The 20,819-nt window shown below is 43.3% G+C and overlaps 1 protein-coding gene across 4 annotated transcripts in view; it reads left to right on the top strand.

The window, feature by feature from the left end:
- The first annotated feature begins 599 nt into the window (after positions 1-599).
- Positions 600-20,819, top strand: part of RBM47 (RNA binding motif protein 47) — a 78,011-nt gene continuing 57,791 nt past the window's right edge. Inside the window, exons 1-2 of one of the 4 annotated variants that reach the window (XM_068188931.1) lie at positions 600-730; positions 887-1,027. Coding sequence is in view for 2 of the 4 variants with exons in the window: in XM_068188929.1 (XP_068045030.1) it covers positions 2,134-2,162 (29 nt within the window). In the remaining 2 variants the exon portion in view is untranslated. Of the gene's footprint in view, positions 731-782; positions 1,028-2,007; positions 2,163-20,819 lie in introns of those variants that run through there. The other 3 variants (XM_068188933.1, XM_068188929.1, XM_068188930.1) reach the window with 3 other exon arrangements.

Below are 20,819 nucleotides of genomic sequence, written 5' to 3'. Positions count from 1 at the left end.
CAGCTCTGAATAAATAGTTTAGAATTTGGAAGAATTAAGAAGAATTCTTAATTAATAATTGCGAAGAATTAATTAAGAATAAAAACAATTATTTTTTAAATTAGGAGAAATTATAAAAATCAATTTCTTTCACTATTTTTGAGCTCCAGTATTATTCAGTCTTTAAAGATTTAGATTGCAGGACTTCTAATCTACTGTTGGGGATTTGAACTGTCCAATTAGCCTAGGTGAAGATCCTCTGTCTACTCATGAGTTACAGATGTTAATTGGGGTGAGGGTCGTGATACTAATCAGTTGCACAAATGACCTTTATTGAGAAACAGATGAATAATATCTCCAGGTCACCACTAGTGGTAAATATTGCTCTGTTAAATATTTGCATGTACATGATGGAATATTGCTTGTTTGTTTTGGGATTTTGTTTGGTTGGTTGGGTTTTTGCTCTCCAGAAAAAAAAAAATCAACAAAATAAAACCAAAAAAAAAAAACTCCTGCATTTGAACAAAAGTGATTGAAGAGAGAAGCAAAACTTTTTTTTTTTTTTTCTGTTTCATGACAATGCTAGCAGGAATTACTACTTAAAAAAAAAAATCTGCTGGTGTGTGCTTCCTGTTCCAGTTTGTTTAGTCACAAGTCTGAGTTAGATCTCTCTGTTGGTTGGTTTCATTTACTATAAACAGGCCTTGTACTTTGTTTCAATACATCAAAGCCCATAGCCAGGCACAGACAGGTAACGTAAAAGGGGGGTAAGAAAGTTTACAGTCTCGCTTCATTGTTTCTTTAAGCATTCCAGACAACGGTCAGAGGGATCACACGGAGTTTAAAAGAAGGCTTGGTTGTTGTTTTTTTGTCTATATAAACTGATTTCTCTTTTGTTCCTTTCTAGAAACCACATGTAACTTTAGGTCAGAAAAGTGTAAAATGTGGCAGTTCTTAAACCAGTGTGACCGCTGCCTTGGGGTAACTCGATCAGGCAAAGGTGCAGGCTCCTCTCCCTGCGATGCTGATGCCTGCTCCCGTCCTTCAGGTGAGTACCAGAGGTTTATTTTCTTTTCAAATACCCATCCACCTGAAAGAGGCGGATGGCTATTTTATGAGAAAGGTATTTTCTCATGACTGACACTGCCAAAAAAAAAAATTCACCGTTGTAGTCCTTTAGAGATAAATGCGAATCACTCCTTCCCACAGTATTTTTAGTAAAGCTGCTCTAAAAGTTTGCTTCCTTCCAGCCCTTGCATCTCTCCAGGTTTTGTTTTTTTTTTTTTTTTTTTTTTTTTTTTTTTTTTTTTTGGTTTTGGTTTTTTTTTTAGGTTTGGGGTTTTTAGGGGGTTTTTTGTTTGTTTTTTGTTTGTTTGTTGTTACTGTTGGTTTGGTTTGGTTTTGTTTCTGGTTTTGTTTTTGGAGTTTGGGTTGGGTTTTTTTTTGTTTGTTGGGGGATTGCTGTTGGTGGTTTTTTGGGGTTTTTGTTTGTTTGGTTTGTTTTTTTTTAATCTGCCCTCTTAAAACAACAGGAATGCTGGCTGGCCCTCAGCCAGCCAGAACTCGGCAAGCAGGGTAAAATTTCAGTTCAGATTTACGGGAAGGTGTTGGGAGTAAAAATCTGGTTTGGTGAGTTTAAGGCAGGGAGTAGTCCGGAGACAACCTTGCTACTGTGAGTGTGGAGAGAAAGAGAGGAGGGGGGAGGAGGATAATAAAAACCACCCAGGCTGGAGATTAGAGACCAATTTTTCTCCTGTCCGAGTTTCAGTGCGTGTTGCTGAGCTCCTGCAGCCTTATCGAGTTTGCAGGCAGAAAGCCGCGTCTGGGGTGCAGGAGCTGCGCGGTGCCGGCAAAGAGCTCAGCGCCCCGCTCAGCGCCCTGGAATGTGCGGCTTAGGGCAGGGGCGAGCAGGGGCTTTGGCTTAGCTGGTACTAATTGCAAGTTTTAGTGCTCAAAAACTCTGTTTAAAAAAAAGAAAGAAAAAAAAAAAAAAAAAACCACGAGCAAAGAAGCGAAGAGCCAAGAGAGGGGGTTAAGATTGGAGAGCTGTTGCTCCAAGCAGCAGTGCAAGGAGTTGCTCAACTCTCCCTTAGCAGAGCGGTAGGAAGGACAATGCGTTAAGGTCGCTACCCCAAAACGTTGCCGTTGCTGCGAATGGTGCTGGGCGCTGAGGTGGGCTCCAGGTATGTACCTTCGCTTTTCGGTTTGCTCTGCACTTCCTCCGTCCTTAGCTGTGGATTGGGTTGTACTTACTCTTCTGTGATTGGGTTGACAATGTAAGCGACCAGGAGTTCACTCAGAAAATACATTTTAAAATATTTTTGGGGAGGAGAGGTAAATTGAGAGAACTGCAGAGGTTTTCGGTGGAGTTTTGGTGGCTCTTTCCAACTGACAGATTTCTGGTGATTCTGAAGAAAGATGACAGATATGAAGCAGAGGCAGGTACTAAAAAAGGACAGACTGAGAAGTGATTTGCAGATCTGAGAGTTTTAATTTAAAATATGTTGTTTCTCCATGTCAAAGAAAAAACACAGCGTAACTTGCCTTATGTCTTTGGAGTCAATTTCGGAAGTAGTGTTTCGTTTCGTGGCTGTTTTTTCTTTTTGAACACTTAAAATGCTGTAGTTTGTACAGACCACAGAGCCGTGGCACAAGTGACAGGGAGGTGACAAGAGGGCTCTGAGTCTGCTGTCTGCCAATCTGTTTTAGACATTAGCATAAGAATGGGATCTTATCTGTGAAGTTTCTGAAGACCATTTAGAATACATATATCCATCAGGTCAGGCATCTTCTTCACGCTGAGATATGCGTGATTAGATGAGAAATACTGGGGTTCATGTTAAAAGAAGCAGCAGATTTTCAAAGTTTGTTAGAGATAAGGCTGCACAGCTCATTTCTTCTCAGGAGCTTGAAATAAAACTTTGAGCTAAAGCAAATCTATTATAATGGTTAAAGATGGGCTGGGACCTTACAGGTCGCAAAATGCCTACTAAAATTTATCGGCTCAACTGGGCTGACCTGGCAGAAGACAGGAGCGTTAGATGGGGCTGAAATGAGCCGCCTGAGGCTAACGCAAGCTGAGAATCGGTGCCCCGATGTGTCTCTCTGACTGTGCAAATGATAATTTGGACAAGCCTGCAATTATTCTCTACCAGTCCGGCCGAGCTCACCTGATGCGAGAGGGGAGCCGCGCGTGTTTCGCAAGGCGGCGGCGGCGCGGCCGGCCCAGGCGGGCTGCCAGCGCACGGGCGCGGGGTGCGCTGCGCGCCCGCGCCGCCGCCGCGCAGCTGCCAGGCCCTGGGGCCAGAGGTCGCCCGCGGTGTTAAGCGGAGCCTGGTATGCAGCTGGAAAACTGGAAGGCAGCATGCACTCTCAGAGAGGAGGTGGAGATAACGCCAGGAATGGGCCGCTGCTTGGTGTCCGGCAGGCTCGAAGCTAAAGCTAACAGACTGCTGTCTGCGAGATAAACGAAGAGACAAACACTCCTTTTGCACATTCGTTCTCTCTCCCGCCACTCCCCTGCATATTCCCGTCCTGTGAGATGTTGTCCTCCTGGCTTGTTTCAAAGCTGTGCATCCTGCCGAGAGCTGAGGGCAGCTGTTCCCAGCTCACCTCGCAGCCTGGTGAGAGCCCAGCACCTTCTTCTGCTTTTGGGGTCTGGCCCCTTCTGAGACACACGCTCCGGGCCCTAAATATTGTTAGGAAAATATTTGGAGTTTTTGGACTGGCATGTAAATAGGGTTTCTAATAATTTCTGAGTGTCCCTGCTGCAGCTGAGGATGCAAAATCTTTCTTTGAAGTTTTAGAAAATAAAAGAATGTGCTGCCTTCAATACAACAGATATTTTTAAAGTTGAAAATATTGTAATAAAAATATTTAATATAGGCAGTGGAGATGGTAGAGCCTTCAGGGAATACTGTTTCTATGTTAGTTTGGTGAGAAGCCTTGATCTTGCATGGCCCTCACCTGGCTGGCTTCAGCAAAGCTATCCCTGGTACTGGGATTTGCTTTTGCAGCTCCCCAGATTTTGGAGTCTTGGCCTCCTCCACATGGCAGAGCCCCACACTTTCCTACGACTCTGTGAAATGCTACACCCTCTACTGTGAAAGCTGTGAGAGCATCTGAGAGCTAGAGAAGACCAGAGTTACCCTGGAATGGTGTGAGAGTACCTGTTGGGTTACCATAGGAGCCCACAGCGCTGCTAGGGTGACAAACTCCAGCAGAGGTGACACCACATTTATGGGTGAAACAAACAGGTAATCTTGGCTTTTTCATTCCTGAACCAATATTGCTGTGATTTACTGAGAAATTTAGTAGGGGCAAGTATGTGCTCTTTGTGAAGAAACATGGCCAGATCCCGGTCCTGTTAAAAAAAAAGAAATCAGTGATGAACATAAAGGTGAACATAAAGATCAGGTTTGCTTCGTAGCAAGGAAGCAGATCTAACAGATCCACTGTAAAGAGACCATCGCCGTGCCTGTATGTGGCTGTATGTAGTTGCCTCTTTTGTCATGAAGCTGAAATCTCCAAATTACTGATGACTTAAACCAACAAATCCTTCCTTATATACAAAGTAGTCACTTTGAAATTTGTTTCATAAGGGGATTTTTAGGTGCAATTTCCAAGTTTGTAAAATGGATCCCGTGAACAGGATATTTTTGTCTGCTCCTTTAGCAGAGTGAAGGACTCTGACCTTTATCTTTCCAGTATGAGGCCTAAAATAATATTTCTTTCTGCTGTAGTAATTTTTTTTCAATAAAATGCTTCTGGGTACACCTAGCTCTTGCCAAGATCAGGAAGATCTCAGTAGCCTTACTGACACAATGCAGGCTTTGTATAGCTATGGCTGGTAGGGCTTTGGTGACACATTAAACTCAACAGAGAAAAGCAACTTTTTAGTAACTGCAGAGCTGACTACCTGATACTTGAGGGCATTTTTGTCCTTTCCAGGCTTTCATTTGCCCTGACCCCAAGTAAGATTTTATTTGAATAGATGAAAGAGGTTTCTGATATTTTTAAAGTGTGTTTTACTTAGAGTCTGGATGTTATCTTTTGCTTAGGTAGGTCATAAAGCTGAGATTGAGTCAGCACAGATGAGCTTATTTGCCATGAGATGGAAAGAAGCTACAAAGGCATGAAGATCTTCAACCAATAATAATGCAGTAACAGTAACTTTCATGTATTTCCAAAGGGGGAACAGCTTAACCAGCCACTAACAACTGCGAGGCTTTCTATCCTATTTGCCAATGTGAGAGCCGTTGGAAGGTTTACTCTGGAAAAGCAACAGCCCAAGTGATGTAACTCAGAGTTTGCATTCATGTTTTGGCCTTTTGAGTACAATGGATGGGCTGGAGCTGTGCCTTAAAAATAAACTGAGATACTGCTTCTGCCTTTTTGTCTTTTACCAAAGAAACTTTGCTCCACCACAAGTGTAGGCTGAGTTTCAGCAAGCTGAGTTCCCAGTAACATTCAAGATGTCATTTATGATTGCTGTGTCACAGACCTGGGATTCCTGACCTGGGTGTTTCTGCTGTGTGGACCTGCTCATACAGGTGGAGCGGAAGGGCTGTCACTGCCATGTGGGGTTTATGCACCAAAGAGCTGGTGAGAGGCAAGAGATGGGATGGATGCAGGTGTAGCACAAGGAAATGTTGAGGGGTCAGCTGGGTACAGAGTGAGAACAGCATGCCAGCAGACTGGCTGCTCTTGGACTATCTCAGCAGCAAGGGAGAGATTTTAGAAGGAATTTAGGAGAGGTGAGCAAAGTTCCTCTGCAGCTGTGACCAGGGAGGCAGTCCCAGTGAGGAATTATGAAGGAAAACAGAAGGGCATCTGATGAGAAGCATAAAATTAGTGTTCATAAGCTGCAAAAGATGCCTGGTTGTGCTATTCAGCTCTGCCTGCCTAGGCAAGTATTGTGTGTAAGGACACTTTTTATTTTTTTTTTTTGTTAGAAGATGGAAAGAGGATCAACAGGCACATTCAAAGCTATGAAAATGACTCTTGAAGTAATATTTGGAAGATAAAACAGTGGATCAAGATTGTAGATCAACCACGGATCAAATTATGAAAGAGCAAAAAGGAATGTCGCCATTAATGAGCTAATGTGAGGGTGAGACTCCAAGGAAGTATTTAAGTTTTGAGGGCAGATAGAACAGCCAATGTCTTTGACATGCATGCAGAAAGCATCAACAGGTCTTAGCGATACCTTGAAAGAAAGGCTGCCCAAATAAAAATTGTGCCCTGCCTGCAAACAGAGCAGTAATGGTCACTCTGTGGAAAGGAGAGAAGAGACTTTGGGTATTGCTTGAGAGGGGGTCAGTATTAGCGGCTCTGCTTTATCCACATATAGCTTGAAGTGATGGCTGAGCTTTCAGCAGATAGTCTTTCAACCTTTCTAGCAGAAGAGAAAAAACCGAGGGCTGTTGGTTGGGTTGGATATTATGGGGAAGAAAATCTAAGAAAATTTAAATGTAGGGAGAATTTTGCAATTTAACTTGATATAGAGGTAAGGGCTAAAAGCAAAAGAGAAGTCACAAGGGCTGACAGAATGGAAATTGCAAAAAGGCTGAATGGTGGACATAATGGAGGAGGCTAATGGATGGTGCTGAAGGGGACCACTCGTAGCTTAGCACAGGAAAAACTCAGCAGTAGATAGCTTCTGGGCACTGCATGCCAACTAAACAGTCTTTTTTAATGAGGAAAAGGATCGGGCAGAAGAGGAACAGAATTGGTTAAATGGACATAGCATGACAAAGAGGGTGATATGGGTCATCAGCATAAATCAGCAACAAGAAGAAGAGAAAAATGGGGAATCAAAACCCAAGGAGGAAGGTGATGGACTTGGGTGAAGGGGAGGCATTTAAACGGCTGGGAAGAGAAGGGAAGGGAGAAAATGAGAAATGACCAATCCTTGAAAAGAGGAGCAGGAGGAGCAGGAAGGAGACAGGGCAGGAAAAGTTCAGCTCACTGAGTCTGAGTCCCAATTGGGATCAGAAAAGCTGAGGCAAAGGTGCTTCATTAGGGTTTGAAAGCTGTGCTCAAGATTTCAGGACCTGTAAGGGTAGAATTATGAAGAGACTGTGGCTAACAGGTCTTTAAATCTGGAAGTTGTGCTGGGGGGGACAAACAGAGGATATGAGGTGTGAGCAGCACACAGGGTGCAACTGTGGGAGCTCTTATGGCTGAGGAGGGAGGAAGAGCCAGAGCAGGGAAAAAAGCATGAAAGGCAAGGAGGGAAGATAGAGTCAAACACGATCATGCACGCAGGGACATGTCCTCTAGATGTTTTTGCAACAAAAGAGCACGTTCAACTCACCTCAATTAAATATTAACATTATTACCATGACTTAAGGCCATGTTTCTGGTAGTAAAATTTCTGTTGACTGTATGCTGAAATTTCACCAGGGTTCACACACTACTATCCACATCCTAATGTGAATGTTAGTTCTCAAAGGAAGCATTTTGCTGTCATTAGTGTTTTCATTAAAGGTAGCACTAATATGGTGGTACCTGAAGCTGACAAGAACATAGTCACAGGTAAGGCTGCAAGCAGACCTAAACTTAATTGGTGAGTGTATTCAAACTTTTGGGACTGCATTATAGTCTGGCTCTTGAAGATGGATTCTGTCTTTGGCTTCTTGGCCTCATGAAGCAGGCAAGAAAAGACACAACTTATCTGACTTACTGAGTACACACTTTCGATGAACGTGGAGGTGCCTCTGTCTGGGTCAAGGAGATCTGAATGTGCTTGCTGTTGCTGCCATTTGTGGTGTCTTAGTCAGTGTTTACGAAGTAAATAGGATGAGTAGATGCTACTGACAATGTTGTCTGCTCACCCTGAGCACCAGGCCAAGGGTGGCTGCAGATGTACCCAGCGGCGTTGCACAACCCCAGGGCCCAGAAGCAAGCTTCAACCTGGGCAGGGCTCAAACAGGCCACAGTTGTCCTGCACAGAAGGAAAAAATGTGATTTTCATAGAGGATAATTGTATTGAGCAACAATTAAAAAAAAAGGCTTTTACATGCTTCTTCCACATACTGAAGTCCCAAGTCTCAACTTACCAATGTGAGTCACAGGTCAGACTGTATGCGTGCAGAATAAATCTTCCTAAGCACCACAGGGGTGGCAAGAGGTATCTGGGATGTCAGCACAGTGCCCTGCCTCCCATGGTGTGTGATCAGTGGGAACAGGTTCTGAGACAGGCAATAACTCCTGAACAGCTGTGTCTGTGCTGCTCTGCTTCTCTCTGCCTTGCCAACCGGGAACCCTCCCTGATATTTTAAGGTCTGTTCTCTGACCTGTATTTCACCACAGGTGTTTGCAGGTCCTCACTGGAGGTGGTGAGAAGATGTCTTCCCATAGTCACTCTTTATTTCCCTTGGAAAGCTCTGGTTGTCTGCAAGCTTACAATTTTAGTAAGCAGCAAGACAGACTGGCAAACAATTTTAGTTTTTGCTGTTTGCTAACCTTATGAGTCTAAGTAAGAAAATTCCTGTGCAAATCCCTGCACAAATTCCTGGCCATTCCCATGGCCACCTGCCTCAGGGAAAGTTTATCAGGTACACTGTCTCGTTGATATACAGGGCACTGGATAAAACCTACAGCTCTGAGGAATGTGGAATGAACTGCCAGAAGCCCTGAGTAAATATAGCAAGTATTGCTAAACCAAAGGCACTGGTGGTCTTGTCTGTTGGCTTTTGCATCAGAATGAGAAATACCCAGGGCAAGCATTTTGCTTAAAGATGAGTTTCAGGGCTTTTCGCCCCTCCTCTATCTGGAATATTATCTGGAGTTTCAACAGTGGCTTTTTGATTCCTGTCATCTCCCAAAGATGGGTTTGTGGTGGTGTGCCACTGGGAAGAGAGGCACCTTTAAAAAACATCAGGGATTTGACAGGTGTTGCCAGTGAATCCTGCTAGTCCCTGGGCTGTGGGGCTGCTCAGAGCAGCTTGTGGTGTCCATCCCATTGACCTTTACCAAGGAGACTGAATCCTAGTCAAATCCTAGCATTTCCATCTGTAGACCACTGAGGTTTTGGGTTGTTTTTTGATTGTTTTTAAAGGAAAATATATTATTTATATGTATATATTTGTACATATATATAAACAGCATGTGCACTAGAGGTATCAAATCAGTGCTGGATTTTCAATTTTTAAAGCACTGTCAGTTACCATTTTTATCTCTGTTTCAGGGAGATGATCTTATGGGATCATTTTACCCACTGTGTAATTTTTTTCTCTCCTCCTGTATACCAGAAATACTCTTGAGGAGTGCCACAAGAGATGAGCTGTTAAAGAATACAGTACATATATAAAAAAGGTGAAGCATGAAGCATCTCTGCCTCTGTATTTTCCAACAGATACAGCAGAGTTTTTTCCTAAATAAATAAGTTGTGTAAAAAATGCAGGTTATCAAAAGGAAATTTAAGCAAAATTGCTGACAGTGAGGTCTATTTACCCATGGGCAGTGTAAGAAACTTAATTTTATAGAAAATGCCATGTATCTATAAGCCTAGAAGGTTAAGTTCTCAGCAAAGCTGTATACCGGTAATAGTGAAAATCAGTTAAAGACCTCAACTCTCAGTGCATGCTGCCACTACACAAGACATGGACTGAACAGGGGGTTTGTAAACTGGGGTATAAGTTTATAGTATCTTTGGACATGCCTTCATGTTTTTAATACATAGGCAACTGTAAGTTCTTTGTTTTGTTGTACTCCAAAGCAATCTCAAAGGATCCTGCTGCAGTTGGGAGCCATAATTGTATTACCACAGGGTGGATACAAGGTTATCTGTCCCCTGTACCCTAGGAATACCCACCAATGGGTTGAACAAACCCTTTGCAGAGCAGAGGCTGGTGCAAAGAGGATTAGATAAACTTGCTAGTTGTTGTTGCTGCTGCACAAGTTTCTTTTGGAGTTCTGTGTTTAAAGCTGGCTCATTGCTTCCCCATCTTCAGAGGTTCACCTATGCCTTCTGGCACTGGTGCCAGTTTCTGGGTCTTCATCTCTCTGCATGCTCTGTCTGTGTCAGTCAGTGAGTCTGGCATTGTGGCCAGGGATCCTGGCACAGGATATGTGCTCTGAACTGGCTTGTGTGTGCCCTGGTGCTCCATAGACCACCCGCTCTTCATCCTTGCAAACACTAGACAGCTGGATGTAGAGATGTTGGAACCATGGAGAAGCAAAAGGGATTAACCCCCTTCTGGCCAACATCGGGAGCTTTGAATGACAGGCAAGGTGGATGAATCAGACTTTCCTTTTCACTATTTTTCTACATTGTTTGAATGTGGGTTTCAGCCACAATACCAAGACACAGAAAGGGCTTAGCTTCTGCCTGAGTTCTGATGAGGGGACACTGCTTTTGTGTTTACTAAATCAAGCACTGTAACATGAACAGTGTGAGATGAACATAATTCTGTTCATCCTTCTGTAGCTCCAAACCACTTATATCACATTTCCTCTTCATCTAATCTTATCTGTTTTGTGTTGCAATCCTTGTTGTGCTTCCCTATTTCCAAACCAAAGCACAATCTTTCTGAAAAAGAATCTGAAAGCTGCTGCCATTTTGAAACGTGGCCTTTTCCAAACAAAGAACATCAGGTGGTAGTTGACACATTGGTTTGTTAATCCTTACCTGGAAAGTAACCGATGCCAAAATCATTGCATTCTTAAAGCTCCTGCAAATGTCAATCACTATTAAATAAAGATTCTTTTGAGTTCACAAGTACCATTGTACGCATATGTGCAACAGGGTGTAGAATAAGCCAGGCAATAAGCAAAAAGTATACGAATGACTGGTTTTGCAGGAAAAGCACCAGTATAAAACTTAGGACAGTTCATGTCCCTGTCTTGCCATAGAAAATAACATTCATGAGTTAACAATGGTACAGTCCAGTGGTTTTTGTGGATATCTGTTTTGTGGTTACTGGTATAGCTGAACGTCCCATTGGGTTGTGAGGTCTGCTATGGCCAGTCTGTGGGGAACTTCAGCAAATCTCAGGGATTTTTCTGTGTTTGGCTTATGCCTCCATTTTTATAGGGTTGGGTCGTTGTGCTGTGCAAGTCCTGGGGAAGGATGAGGGAAGGTGCCAGTCACAGCTAGACACCTAACCCGAACCTCTGGCAGCCCCTGGGCTCCTTGCCTCAGCTCCCCTTCCTTCAGTCCCACAACCCTGGGGTGAAGGGGACTCCACAAAGCACTGCAGTGGCACAGCCTGTCAAGGGATGGGAAGGGGACACTGCCAGCATTTCATGATCCAGCTGTGTCCCCATGAAGCGAGAGCGAGGTCCTGCTGACAGAGCAGTGAGCAGCACCTGCTGTGAAACTCCAGGGACAGGGGAGAGCTGGGAGTCCCCAGGATGCTGGTGGGACAAGTCCCAGGTTTCTGCTTCAGATCACTGGTTTTAGAAAAGCTGTTTGAAATGGACTGGTAAAGTGCCTGTAGCTTTAGTGTTGATAAATAGATATAACTGTTGTAGTCTACTCCGGAAAAAAGTGTCCAGACAATATAACCTACAGAGACCTGGGACTTTAACTGCTCCAAGTGCATGACATTTAGCATCCAAAAGTTTCCATTGTGCAAGCAGATGTAAAAGGAAGAAGACAGATCAACTCTGGTGGATAAGGATGTCCTGCATTTTCTATTAGGAGACCATTTTTATTTGCTCATAACTTTGCAAAGCTTTGCATTGCAAGGCAAGATGCCTGAGGCCTGTGAATTGTTCTGCATTTACCTGTATAAAGGCCCAAGAGTCACTTAGCCTAAAAGTATCTGGCAATTTCTGAAAATCAAAGCTAGAGAATTTGCTTTTTTTCAAACTTTTGCAACTTCTTCCTAAGGTTTCCTAAGTACTTGACCTCAAGCAGGGAAGTAGTTCTTGTGAAGGGGTCAAAGCAGGATGTGAACCTTTGAAAACTGAGTTTCCATGTGTTTACTGGGAACTTCAACAACTTTTAGCTTCCAAGTCCCCAAACCCACTGTTGACACTGCCTATGTTCTAAGAAAACTTGAGTCAAAGTTCTAGCATGAGCCTGCTGGGCTCTCTACCCTGTGTTCAAGAGCAGTCTATAGGGCATCTAAAGATAAAGAAAGCAAAGAAACAGGTACTGGGCCATGGGGCTCCAGAAGAACAGGTTGAACCTAGTGGGAATGGAAGAGGGAGAAGAGAGACAAAGAGGCAGGAGAGACAAGACCAATGTCTGCCTTGAAAAGCTGATGTAGAGTCAGAAGGCTGATGGAAAAGGAGACTTGATAACTCAGAAATTACTGAGAAGAGGTAGACAGCACATTTGGGAGCAAGGTCTGACATGGGGGGCTGCACTCAGAGCCAGCCAGGCAGGAGTTCTCAGGGCTAGAGACAATGACAGGAGGAATTAAATGTGGGAGTTTGAGGTACTGCTGTTAGACAAGGGCAGGAGCAGAAGAAAGGGCAAGTCATCCAAGGAGACTGGATGCAGCCCAAGCCAGAGCACTTCAGGATGTGAATTCAAGGGTATTCACCACTCCAACTTTCCCTCAAGAAGCTGTAAGGAGTCCCCCACTCGTGCCTCTTCCCTCTTTCTCTGCTGCTGCCCTGCCTTTGTCACTTACTGTTCCTTTGTGAAACAGAAGTCCAAGCAGTAAATATCATGTGCTACCCCTCTGGTGACACATACATCAGTAGGATGCCTCATGATGGAATTTGGGGTTGGGTTTCAATTTGCATTTAAAAAAAAAAAAAATACAGGGAAGCTTAGGAAACCATGCACAGATATATCCTACTCATAAAAACATGAAGTGCCAGATTTATAGTCTGCACAATCCTAGTTTGCCTTCTGTTATATATATTATTATAATATGAATGTGGCTTTTTGACACATTCACTGCTGATGAGGTTTTTTGAAGGAGCCTTGCCATATGCCATCCATAAAAATGAGGGTGGACAATGAACTTTAAATATTTAAGTTTTTTTTCCTGCCATTCAGGATGTAAATGGTTCATGCTCTTGAATTCCTTTGCTCTGAAGAGAGATTTATTTCTCTTTGGCTTTTTAGTAGTGCTCATTACTATAACATTTAAATACTTACAAACAGTAATGAGATAATCTGCATAACAACCATTTGATATTTATTTACTAAAAAATAGGGACACAGGATATAAATGAAGAAGTTTGCCATAGTTTTGATTATACAGTTTAGGATGCCAGGGCCAGGCACAGGTGAACTTGCTTAGATCAAGGTCATCTTCACTGAACAGTGTACTTAAGGGTAAACAAGCTCTAGCTATAGGCTTATGTCAAGCTAAGAGGTTGTTTTGGGTGATCACAAATACATGTACACAAATAAGTTGATGTGTTATTTCCATGTTTTCAAAACTGTGCAATCACTTTTTTTTTTTTTGCCTTAGATTGGAATTTAATTTAGAAAATATCACCAAATGTAATGATAGAAAAGGGGTAAAGAATTCAGAAATTCAATGTTTGCCTCGAGGCAAAACTGATTGTCCTCTTTTTATTTGCACTTCAGCTACTAGTATAAGTCAGTCACACTGCTTGCCTCATGACTCTTCTTTCCAGAAAACTTAGTTCTTGTTTAAGATCCACATATTCAAAATGCATTTCCCATACAGTTCCCTTGCAGCTCTAAGTGTTCATTGCTCCTGCAAGCAAATATCAGTCCAGAAAATGTTCCCATCTGGAAACAAGGAACATGCCACTGGTCACCATCGGTACAAAACTTTGTTTAAATGACTTGGCCAGTGATACACAAGATCCATGTGCAGACCAAAGGCAGAAAGTTGTAATCAAGAGCCTCTTTATTTGCCTTAGCGGTGGGGTCCCCTTTCCTGCAGTGCATCAGGTGCTGTCACCTCTGTTGTCTCTGACAGAATGGTGGAGACAGCAGCCACTATTGGTGTCTGAGCTCCTCTGCAGGAGCAAGGCCACCCTCTCTACTGCATGTCAAGCAAAGGAGGCCACTGTCTGCCATGAGGGTCCAGAGCAGCGTGAGATCAAATTTGCAGCACCCACGTTCCAAATATGAGGTGCTCCAGGGGAGAAGCACATTGCACCACTCACCCCCCATGCACACATCTGCCAGATCCACCCAGACCCAGGCTGGCACCTTCACTTGGTGAAACATGGGAGTGAGGGCAATGGTACCTGGCACTTGTCAGGTTGGAGGGTACCCAGAGAAAGCCCTGCAATGCTTTTGTCCCTCCTGGGCTGTAGAGCTGTGTTGGAGTACACCAGAAATAATTGGCTGGCTGGGGTGGGGAGATGCCAACTCCCTGCCACTGTGTAGTCAGGGATCTGTGGGGCCAGGAGGAGAACTCACAAGTAGAGGCATCCCCATCACCAATGGCTGATTAGGTATTGGGCTGGGAAGGGGAAATACTGGGCTGTCATTTCTGTGCCATGGCCCCTTTCTGTGCTTTATCCCCATCCCTGCACATTCATGGGGTAAAAGAGGGAGGAGCAAACCGTGGCTTCTCATGGTTGGGAGTCACTCACAGTCTGAATTGCGCTGACTTAGGGGCTGGTTTGAGGATGCAGTGGTCCCACATGCATCCCTGCTGGTCAGCTGGAGATCTGATGAGCCTGGCCAAGCAGCACAGGTGACAAAACCTTGCAGGGCAAGCCTCTTTCACTGACAACATTACAACCTAAAAAACAGATGAAAACATAAATGGGCTTGGTGTCCTCTGCATGGTAAGAAAAGATAGGGGGTGTAAAGAAGGAAGACATATAGTGAGAAGTGTGCTGAGAACTGGGATATTATCTATGCTGAGTGTACTAGGGTTAGACATTTCCTTGCTTAGGGAATATATTCAGCATGGCTCTGGCCACCACAGTGGCACCTCTTCTAGAGATCTGTTTATTAAAATGGCCTGTAAAGTGGCAGAAGTCAAATGTAGCAATTCACCCTGTGCTGTTGAGGTGTTTTACTCTCCTTTTCCTGGTGGATGACAGTTACAAGTGATAGCTGCCTGAAGTTAAGCTGTTTTCAGGTGAGGAACAGGAAATTGGTCAGAGACTGAGATGGTGGGACTGTGGACTCAGGGTTGCCCACCACACAGGGCTGTGTTTCTCCTTTGCACTTTGCCTTTAGGCAGCCTAGGGCTGAGGCACAGCTGTACAATGGGGCTGCTTTCCCTCCTGTCCCAAAAGCAAATGTGACTCAAGAAAGGTGCAGGATCAAAGCCTGAATGCATTACATTTCCTAGCCAGTGCATACTGGCAAAGCTTTGGTTCTTTTTAAAGCAGAAATGGACAACTGAGAAACACTTGTTGCACACTGGGTGCCACAGCAGAGGGAAGGCATCCCCTGGTCAACCAGCTTGGAATCCAGGGTCAGAAATGAAGCACACCGAGCAATCTCCTTCATTCATAGCAAATGGCTGAAGATAAGGATGAAAACTCCTGTCCTGGGTGGGCTGCAACATGCAGATTGTGCTACAGCCTTCATTGAGCAAACCTGAGGTAGAAACTAATGGGCGAATGATTGACAAAGAGAGAAAAGGACCTCCCAAAAAAATAGAAGAGTATGCACTTCGAACAGGGGACAAAGCAATTATACTCTTCATCCATGGTGGTAGCAGTACATTCCTTTTCATGCTCCTGTGCTTGTGCTCATCTGCATTTTCTCTGTTCTGAAAGGCCACAGGCTCTGAGGAAGATCTGCAATATCTGATGATTGCTTTATAACAGTAGCTAATAACTTTTGTATAGTAACTTTTATAATAGTAACTTTTGAAATTATGCAGGACTGACATTATCATTTAATGTGTGTCCATTCCTCTGTTCATTTAATAGAGCAATCATAGCGAATGCAAACCACCCTCTTTCTGTCTTCAAAGCTTTTTTATCAGGTCTGTAGGCTGGCCCAGGTGTGTTGGCCAGATCATATTTAGTTCCTTCTTTGTGTGTTTCACCTCTGCTTTCTCACACTGACAATATTAGGGGCTATACCTGACCACCATACTAGGAAACATTCTTCATCCACTGGCCAGATTTCACCTGTCTAGGCTGTATGTGAAGTGTGCTGATACAACAAACAGGGAAAACACAGTCTGAGTTTTGTGCAAGCCAAGGCAGCTTGTGGTAGTGACCCTCAAGCAGGTCACAGCCACCTGGGCAGTCTAAGACCAGTAAGGACAGCCTGTGTCTGCACAGGTTATGCCCACTTACTTGAAACTGGTGAAAATCAGCATGTGGTTTTCTGGCTTTCAAAGCTAAATTGATGTCAAACCCCCTGGAGATAACATGCGTTATTACTGCAGTACTTGAGTGAGGCGAGTTGGTTTTTTTTCCCTTTGTATTTCCTCTCTATTCAGACTTTAATTTCATATTCCTTCTCTCCCTCTGTTTTGGTTACTTTGTGTCTTAGAGCTTAGAGATTTCCTGCTCATATATTGAAAGTTTTTAATGAAGAATTTCAGCAACATTCAGAGTTACCAGTAAAAGCCCTCTGCAGATTTTGACAGGAGGAGTTATATGAAATTACTTCTAATCTCTTTATCCTTGTCACACCACTCTGCTATGCAGTAATACACCAAAGAATTTCCAGAAAGCAATGGTTGGCAACTTACAATACCTACTCACTTGGTTGAAAAAATAATTAATAAAGGAATTGGGATGTGAATTCAATCTGCTGCTTTGTTAGCTGAGGGACAAAGGAGGGGAAAATTGGGGAAAGAAGTCTGGAAAAAGTAAATGTTTTCCCAGTTTAATTTTTTCTTTTTTTCTAATAAAAACTTGAGGCCAAGCGAGCCATTTCCCTCAAAAGTTTAGATCATGTTCTGGAAGTTAAAAAAATGAAGTGTTTTGGTTGACTTTATCATGGCAGCTATCAATGGCACGTGGTTAATCCCTGTGGCAAAGCAGAGCATAGAGTGGCAAAGCTGCAAAACAAGTAACAGTATGTCCTTGAGTACACCAGTTCTGTGCCTGACAGGTTTTCATTTTTCACCCCATTGCATAACGCTGGCACGCACATCTGACATGCAGTGTATGAAACCGTCTGAGTAGGGCTTGGTCCTGCTTCCATTCAAGTCAAGGCCAGTACTCTTCCAGCTCTCAGCAGAGGTAAGGTCATGGCATGTGCTGGAGCTGACAGCAGCCCAATGGGGAAGCCTGGCAGCAATATTTTGGAATAAGTCAGCTATCTCCTACTCTAGTCCAATCTTACCTGCACTTGTGTAAGGACTCAGCCATTTGAATCCCATGACGACTAATGACTTTCATAGCTTGTTTTCTCAGATTTATTTCCTTGAAAATAAAAACAAGAAAAAAGGGGAAAAAACTCCCAGATATTATTTCCTCCTGAAATACATGCGTAGAGAAAACAACATATTGATTTTCTTGTAGTCTTTTTTTGTCAATCTTAGCCAAGCATTGTGTGTAGGTGTAATGTGATTTTAAAAATAAGATGAAATGTGGGTGGGACTGAAAATGCAGTTGCTATTATTCATCTGTTTATGTCATCGTACACGTGTGATCAGGCTGTGATCTTCTGCAGCAGCCTAGGAACCTATGAATTGCTTGAATCAACTTCTGTAAAAGAGCCAGGAGATTTGTTATTTAATACTTCTACTAGATCAGCAAGATCTGTATATACTACATTAGTATTTCATAGCTACAGCCAGCCTCAGCCCACACATGTGATGAAACATCAGCATAGAAATCCATACCCATACTTTTTCCCCTTACAATATGCAAGCTCATCAGGATTCCAGCTAGGATAAAAATATGTGTAAACATCTTACATACTTACCAAAAGTGAAAATTTTGTAAAAATAAAACTATTTGTAAGTTTGAGTCAAGTTTGCAAAACAGACTGATCTGTATAAAAATTAAAACTCCGAGGAAAATATTTCCAATTTTCAATTGTGAGCATTTTATGTGGAAATTGAAGTAAACTCTCAAGTACTGGGGAAAAAATTAAACTGAAATTGATTTTTTATTTGATTGAGAAAAGCAAGTGAAAATAATTTTTCTTATTGCTATTTCTGGGGTCAACTTGTGATATTAAAAAATAAAAAGGGTTGTTTCTACACCTTTAGTTTTGCTACACCTCCTCAGAAGGAGTAAAAATGTGGCACTGACACTTGCTTGCCAAGCCATCCTCAATTGGGTAGAGTAAGGAGTTTTTCCATGGGAGTCCAGTCCTGAATGCTCCTTCAACTCTGTGGAAACTTACCTTTGGCATATGCAGACCATCCAAAAATCCTAGGTACAGATCCCTTATCACATTTTTTCGGGCTCAACCACATTCCTGCTTCCACAGAGAGCAGTTCTTCTAGCTGCAGGCAGTACAAACTTGCAGTACTAATTATTTGATCATCCGCCGCAGTATTTCCAGATGTAAAAGATTTCTTTATTTTACTTGTTAAATAAGGAGCTTGGTTTTCTATCTCTGTTCCCCATTAGCTACATCTCTGCTAGTAAATCAAAGGCACCCAGAATTGCTCCCTGGCACAGGGGCTGGCTGCCTCCAGAGGAGGATGCTGTGTTGCCTGCCAAAACCAAATGACTGCACCCACGCTGCGTGTAAGGTACGATCCAGAGCTCACCCTAACCCTCGGTCTGTGCCTGCAAGAGTGATGATCTGCCCTCTGGTTTGGGCAACTGGTATTTAAATGACATGGGTCCAAAGTGTGTCAGCTGTTCTGGACCTTAAAAGGTGCAATTGGTTTCCATTCACAGCACCTAGGAATGCTCACTGACGTGATTTGACTTCACTTACTTCAGTAGAGGTAGTTCTTACATCTCACATCTCTCCCTTCCTCATTGGCACCGATGATCTCAACAGCTTTCTTTCAGAGGCTCCAAAATCAGATGTACAGTTATTATGTCCCCAAGCAAAGTATTTGCATTTAAATAAAAGTATAATTAGTGCTAGCAGCTTTAGCAGGTGTTCTAGAATGAGGCTGGTAGGGGAGAATGAAGCCATCAAGATAAAAACCTGGGATCCACGGGATGTCTGCCCAGGAAGGAGTAAAACAAGGCAAAATGACAGGTAGCAGCAGATGCTGATGGAGAGGGCTGCTGGCTGCTGCTGAACTGAACAGTTTCACTGGGAATAAAGTCAAGAACTTCTAAGCAAGCATAAGACATGAGTCTGCAGAGGGGGAGAAGGAGGAGTCTAGAGGCTCTAATGGCCTGGGTTTTGTGGGTTTTTGTGGGTTTTTTTTTTTTGTAGGGAGGAAACATTTGTTCGGCACAAATATGCTGTGGATCCAAGTTCAATTTTACCCTAACCTATTCTTACTGGGGATGCAATTGCTTGCACTTCCCTACTGGAAGAAGAAAATAGTTGACTTCTAATTCCTATGAAAATGTAAAAGAAGCTGATTCTTTTTAACTGAGACCTGCCCTGGAAGTCAGGGCAGAAAGTCTTTGACAGGCACTGACTTCCCAGCTGGTCAGTACAACAATGAGACTCGTCCAGTTTCTCAGTGGCAGAGTAGAAGGCAATCTTTCTGATCAAAGTGTGGAGTTGTGTTGTGCTTAGCCAGCTTTTGGGGCTATTTTTATATACCTGTTTAGTCGATGAGCTATAGAAGTAAACCTATAGAATAATAGAAAATACCTACATGTCCTTTGCAAGAAGAATACAGGAGATCAAGACCAATTTTTACTAAAGCTGGTTTTGCCATCTGTATGTAGAATAAATATATTCCCCTGTTACATGGCAATATTGAATTCAAGGAAGCGCTTTTTCTGATGGGATATACCTGTCATCTGAGATTTTTGGTTCACCTGTTAATTTTGTTATCCACTGCTTTCACCCGCACACAGAGGGGTAGCATTTTTAAGAATTAACAGCAGCAACTTTGTTTTCTCAGTTATGTCTAGTTTAACTAACATCTAATCTTCTTAGCTCTTATACCCTCACAAACAGGGGTTTGTTTGGCTAAAAACTTTTAATTAGCCCAATCACATGGAGCAGGTATTTAACAACCTCAAGGCAAACTAATTTCATACATCAGAGGTGTCTCATCACCAGATTGGGAGAGCTAATTCTAGAAGCCTTTTGCTGCAGGCTGCAGAACTTGAATAACAGGGTTGGTGAGTGGCTGGCACCCAGTTTTTCTACATAAGTGGGCAGCATTCTTTAATGGCATTTTGCTGGCTCCAAACAGCATTTCATGATCCTTCACTAACCCCTTGTCTCTGCTCTCCCTCCAAAGCAGCCCCTCAGTTTGTGCTTGCACAAGTCAAGCCAGCTCGGAAGAAAGGTAAGGATCTTCTCATGGGATCATTAAGACCTGTGAAGACCCGGCAGGTTATTGGAACAAATAAACACTTAAACAGACTAACTGAGCATAGAACCTGCTGAACTTTTGATCTTAGTAATTTGAATCCAGGAGAAACATGGCTTGAGCAGTATACGAGTCCTAACCCAGGAAGCACAGGGTCACTGCTGCAGGGCAGACAAGGCTGGGGGGAGAATGCCGATGCCAAAGGGACCTGTGCTCCTGTGGCGCGTGAAATCAGTGAGAAAAGGAGTGGCTATCACAAAGCAGAAGAATTGATGCTTGTGAAAAAGCAGGAATAAATGCTTGCATAATATGCTAAACATGCAATTACTAACTTGAGACTAGCTCTGCCACAGAACCAGGGCCCTGGCTGTGCAAAGCCCACCCATGAGCTCATCCATAAGTGATTCTCAGGTCCAAGCTGTTTCCCCAGCAGTCTCTCTCAGAGGGATCCTGGGGGGCTATGTGAAGTATTTAAGAGTGCTCCTCCAACAGGTCCCTGGGGAAACCAGAGCAATATTGTAATCGGTTGAGAATGGAGGGAAAGACCATGAGTGGTGACTCTCAGGGGTATCACTTCATTGCACTTTTACAGCA

This window comes from Anomalospiza imberbis, chromosome 4 (genome assembly GCF_031753505.1).
Source record: "Anomalospiza imberbis isolate Cuckoo-Finch-1a 21T00152 chromosome 4, ASM3175350v1, whole genome shotgun sequence".
In the NCBI taxonomy this organism is placed as follows: Eukaryota; Metazoa; Chordata; class Aves; order Passeriformes; family Viduidae; genus Anomalospiza; species Anomalospiza imberbis.
Note: the sequence above shows the minus strand (reverse complement) of the source record. Positions and strands in the feature narration are given on the sequence as shown.